Source organism: Benincasa hispida, chromosome 6, assembly GCF_027475165.1.
Source record: "Benincasa hispida cultivar pf3 chromosome 6, pf3_genome.v1.1, whole genome shotgun sequence".
NCBI classification, from domain to species: Eukaryota; Viridiplantae; Streptophyta; class Magnoliopsida; order Cucurbitales; family Cucurbitaceae; genus Benincasa; species Benincasa hispida.
Genome location: NC_143483.1, coordinates 23,078,894 through 23,083,948, shown reverse-complemented (window position 1 = coordinate 23,083,948; position 5,055 = coordinate 23,078,894). Strand labels below are relative to the sequence as shown.

Sequence of the window (5,055 nt, the reverse complement as noted above, 5' to 3'; positions counted from 1 at the left end):
GAGACCGTAGGATGTGTTGACACACTTCCTTCTCCCACTTACTATGAACAACTTCCCCTATTCGCCTTGGTATTGACTCATGAAAACACTCTTTGAATGGAGTCCGCTCCCAGGGTGGCCCAAAGCCAAGCATGAATCTCACGGTGTGAACTCTTAGAGACGTTAGAGCTAAAAGTACATTACTTCTCTCCAGCTGAAGTATTCTAGACAGTTAGAGTATAAAATACTTAGTGATATATTTCGGCTAACAATATATCCTAAGTCCAGGTGATTCATCCGAGTATAACTTTTATATTGGATTTTTAACCTACGATGTCTAGGTGATAAACAAATTTTATTACCTCACACCGCTCACGCATGCTCATAAAATCAGTTTAACCTAACTCAGACACCGGCTCGATCTCTAGGTAGTAGGTGTTCCGTGAACCGTCAACTTAAATATCTTCAACCTAAGTCATTTTATCTGAATTTTTGCCAAGATCTTGTCGGGTGAGTTTCCTTGTAACTTTGGTTTTACAAGATATCGACCTATTTTCTATGAAAATTGGGATTGCTCAATGGTTAACCCTAAATGAGCATGCATCTTATCTTTGTTATAGATTTTAATAGTCTAGGTTATTTTATAACAATTATAACCCTAGAAAATTCATCTATAACATGCTTCCTTCAATCAAACATGCTTTAATATAACACTTATATTAAAACTAAGCATGCATAGTATATATTTTATAATACTTATAAGATATAACAAATGCATGTCACATGCTTTTCCTATGGTGGGGTTTTAAAACTATATGGCATACTATATGCACACATAATCAAACAACATTATACATCACATGCATAATAAGTAAACAACACTAAAGTGGACCGATTTTGGCATTAAAAATAAACAAATAACTAATTTATTACAAAATTTAGCAACCAGCTTCCCGAAATAGGCTTCAAACACTTTGAACCATATTGAACTGGCCAAAAATCTCTCAAACCGGCCCACAAACATCAAAAACCAAGTTGAACCGATCAAACTGGCTCAACTAGGTCAAACAGACCAGTCCAGACTGTCTGGACTGGCTGGTCAATGGTCGCTGACCCAGTCAATGGAGATCGAATGTGGGGCAAGTTGAGTTGAACAGAAACGGAGCAGGCGCACGGGTCACGCTAAGTGGAGCGGAAGCGCGAGGCACCTTCGAACCAGGTTGGGCAGAGCGGTCGGCAAACCGGGTCGATCACGGAACGGTCGAATGCTTCAACGACAGTTGGCGCACGCAGGGCTACTCCGAATCAGGTCAAATCAGGGCTGGAGGGTTAGGTCTGGGAGCTTCACGCGAGTCTGGAAGCAGAATCCGGGTCTGTGAGTAATTTTTCTTCAATTTTGTTGTTGTCCTCTCTCCCGGAATCAAGAAATTACAGCCTAATTTCAACTCTATTGACTCCAACAAATTTATAGACCCTTTTTCACACATTAATGCTCATAAACAAGTGAGCAATTACAAATTTCCACAAGAAATTTAGAGAAAACAATGCCAAAATCATAATAAATCCACTTTAGTCCACATTTCATTCAACACTTGAATAGATAGGAAAAAAACACCCACCAAAAGCAATTGAGCGTAATTTTAGCATGCTCTGATACCACATGCTGGAACTTGAGACATACGCAGCGGAATTAGGATCTAATTACACTCTAATTTGCTTTTAATTTAAAGGAAAATACATGCAATTTGAAGCAAAAATAAACAGTAATTAGCTTACCTTTGTAGCTCCCGAAAATCGCTCTTCCTTGCTGAATCTCAACTCGAACTCTTTCAGACCACCACTAGAGTTGACCTACTATCCTCTGGACTCAGAACCGGGTTGTGGGACCCGATGGATGAAGAAAACTGAGAGAGAGAAAAGAGATGGAAAATAAGAATGAATTTGGGTTTGGGTTTTTATTTCACTCAAGAAAAGAGAATTTTCCAGCCTAAATTTAGAAAACTCTTTTGGCAAAATGGCAAAAGTTTTTCAACTAAATTGAAAATCCCAATTTATAAAAAAAAACCATGCAACAATTGCATGAACCAAATCCATAAAAACCCAATACCTATAATCTACTATCTTAGTGGGCTTAATGTTTCCACTATAAGCCAACACCTAGTCCACTATTTTGTTAGTGAAATTATCCAACAAAAGTTCGGATTTTTCCACTAATTTTAGTCAAAGGGCAAAATAGTCATTTGGTCAAAGTCAAACTTTGACCAAAAAGTTAACATTTTCACTTTTTATGATTTTTTCCGTGTTGACTAATTTTGACCTCCCGAGCATGAATCCGCATTCATTTTCTCGAAATTCAAATCATATTTGAATATAAGGTTGGTCAAAATTTGACTTTTCGAAGTCAAAAGTCAACTCTTTGACTTTTTACATCTTTGACCATATCCATTATTTCCGAGCTTCCGAATATGAACGTATTTATATTCTTGATATTTAAATCACATTTAAATATTAAAGTTGTATCTCTAAACTAAAAAACCCGACCACTATATCACATATACTTGTCGGTTTCTCTCTCTTTACCTAATTCGAACAATTCGAACAATTCTATCATACTGTTCTAAGTTTTACCTATAGATCATGGGCTCCAACGATCCGAGATTAGCTGGCTAAACTCTTTAGACAGTGCTTTTGTTAACTAACGAGTCATTCCTCTATAGTTCTGTAGTTGCACTCCCCTCACTATAGATATATTTGTGTCCATTTGATATAACCATGATTAGTAAGCTCTTGTTCCTTAAGTTCCATTGATCCTCTAACGAACAATTGGTTTAAGGTCTAACCTATAAACCGAATCCCTCTCGGGCCAAGGAGAGGGTGGGGCCCCTTATTCAAGACCTGGATTTAGTACTGAAGGGAACAACCTATCTATTATCCCTACAATGGGTAGGAGTGAATTCCATCTTGCACCCTATGTTCCCAACTATCCACCCGATCTTACCCCTGAAATGGGAGGCTTATTGGGCCAGCGATGATGAGCTACCCTCACCTATGCAGATCTAAGGATAATTTCGAGTGAACAAGAGTTCATAGTTAGCTCAGGATTAAGATTAAGTTACTTAGGTCATCAATTAACGAAATGGCAAATTTATACATAAAACGGCATTTAGAACATAAAATGTGACTATTTCATGGTTCAGTCTTATGCAAACTCATTGCATAGGATGCCCCCACTCACATATCTCTATATGAACGATTCAGGATCACATCGTTTGTACTAACTACAAAGTGGACCGCATCCATAGTGTCCCCAGAATAAGGCGCCCAACCTTATTCATAACCTATAAACCATTATGGCTATATATTTGAACTTGATCCACATTTATGTCACTACATAAAGTTCAAACTACATTAAATAGCCTTAGGACCTTATTTTATTGGATTCAAGATTATAATTTCAATAATAACTTTATCGTAAAACAAAACAGAATATGTTTATTAATCTACAAACTACGAGTTTTAGGACATAAATCCAACACATGAGTTTTAGAACCGCCCTATCAATAAGACATTTAGAAGGATTGATAATTACATTTTAGGTAATACCTACTTTAATGGAAGACCTTAAGCAAGATCGGTTGAAAGATCCTGATCTTCAGAAGATGTTATATGATGTAAGTAAGGGAATTAGAATTGATTCCCAACTGAGAACAGATGGTGTGCTAGTAAAGGAAGGAAGAATGTGTGTGCCTAATAAGTTTCAGCTTAAGCAAGCTATTCTGGAAGAGGCACACGGTTCTGTTTACGCTATACATCCAGGAAGCACCAAGATGTATAGAACCTTGAAGGGATCATACTGGTGACCTGGGATGAAGTGAGACATAGCGGAATATGTAGATCAATGTTTAGTCTGTCAACAGGTGAAACCTAAGAGGCAGAGACCAGCAGGATTAGTAAACCCACTCCCAGTGCCTGAGTGGAAGTGGGAGCATGTGACAATGGACTTTCTTTTTGGATTTCCTAGGACACCCTCAAGATATGATGGCATTTGGGTGATAGTTAATAGACTAACCAAGATGGCATAGTTTATACCAATAAAAGTTACCTTTACGTTGGATCGTCTAGCTAAGATTTATGTAGATAGAATAGTCAGTCAGTATGGAGTCCCCGTGTCCATAGTGTCAGATCGAGACTCGAGGTTTACTTCGAAATTCTGGCCTAGTCAACAGAAGGCTATAGGCACTAAATTGCATTTCAGTACAACTTTTCATCCACAAATGGATGGATAGTCGAAAAGAACTATACAGACACTAAAAGATATGTTAAGAGCATGCGTGTTAAAGTTCAAAGGAAGTTGGGATACGCAATTACCATTGGTCGAATTTGCATACAGCAATAGTTATCATTCAAGTATTGGAATGGCTCCCTATGAAGCATTGTACGGTAGACCTTGCAAGACCCCAATATGTTGGAACAAAGTTGGAGAATGGAAATTATTGGGTCCAGAATTAGTTCAACAGACAACTGAGAATGTGAAGCTTATCAGAGATAACCTTAAGGTGGCTCGCGATAGACATAAGATTTATGTGGAGGATAAGCGAAGAAGAGAACTAGAATTTGAAGTCGGAGATCATATATTTCTTCGATTGTCCCCATTGAAAAGAATTCTCCAATTTGGCAGAAAAGGGAAGTTAAGTCTGTGATACATCGGACCATATGAGATTGTGGAATGAGCTGGATCAACAGCTTATAGATTGCAGTTACCTCTGGAGCTAAATCGTATTCATGACGTATTCCATGTGTTGATGTTGAGGAAGTATGAGCCTGATCCTATGCACATACTAGCAGAACAATCAGTATAGCTCAAGGAAGATTTATCATATGAAGAAGAGCCTATCTAGACTTTTGACAGGAAAGACCAAGTACTCAGGAACAAGATGATACCTTTGGTAAAGGTGTAATGGCGTAATCATGAAATTGAGGAAGCAACCTAGGAATTGCAAGAGCAAATGAGAAGGAGATGTCCTCAACTATTCATGTGATATTTTAGCGAGGACGAAATTTCAAGTTTAAATGCAG

At 37.9% G+C, this 5,055-nt stretch overlaps 1 protein-coding gene across 1 annotated transcript; it reads left to right on the top strand.

Moving 5' to 3' along the window:
• Window positions 1-3,590: 3,590 nt before the first annotated feature.
• Window positions 3,591-4,679, top strand: LOC150035515 (uncharacterized). Its single transcript, XM_090314341.1, has 2 exons — window positions 3,591-3,808; window positions 4,370-4,679. Exons 1-2 carry the CDS (start codon window positions 3,591-3,593, stop codon window positions 4,677-4,679), a joined length of 528 nt encoding a protein of 175 aa, XP_090170467.1.
• Window positions 4,680-5,055: the final 376 nt, after the last annotated feature.

Bases quoted from the DNA above. Each gene is read 5' to 3' on its own strand.
- LOC150035515 (XM_090314341.1), top strand. From the start codon at position 3,591: ATGGAAGACCTTAAGCAAGATCGGTTGAAAGATCCTGATCTTCAGAAG. The intron at 3,809-4,369 runs GTATAGAACCTT...ATTTGCATACAG, and splicing joins CATCCAGGAAGCACCAAGAT to CAATAGTTATCATTCAAGTA.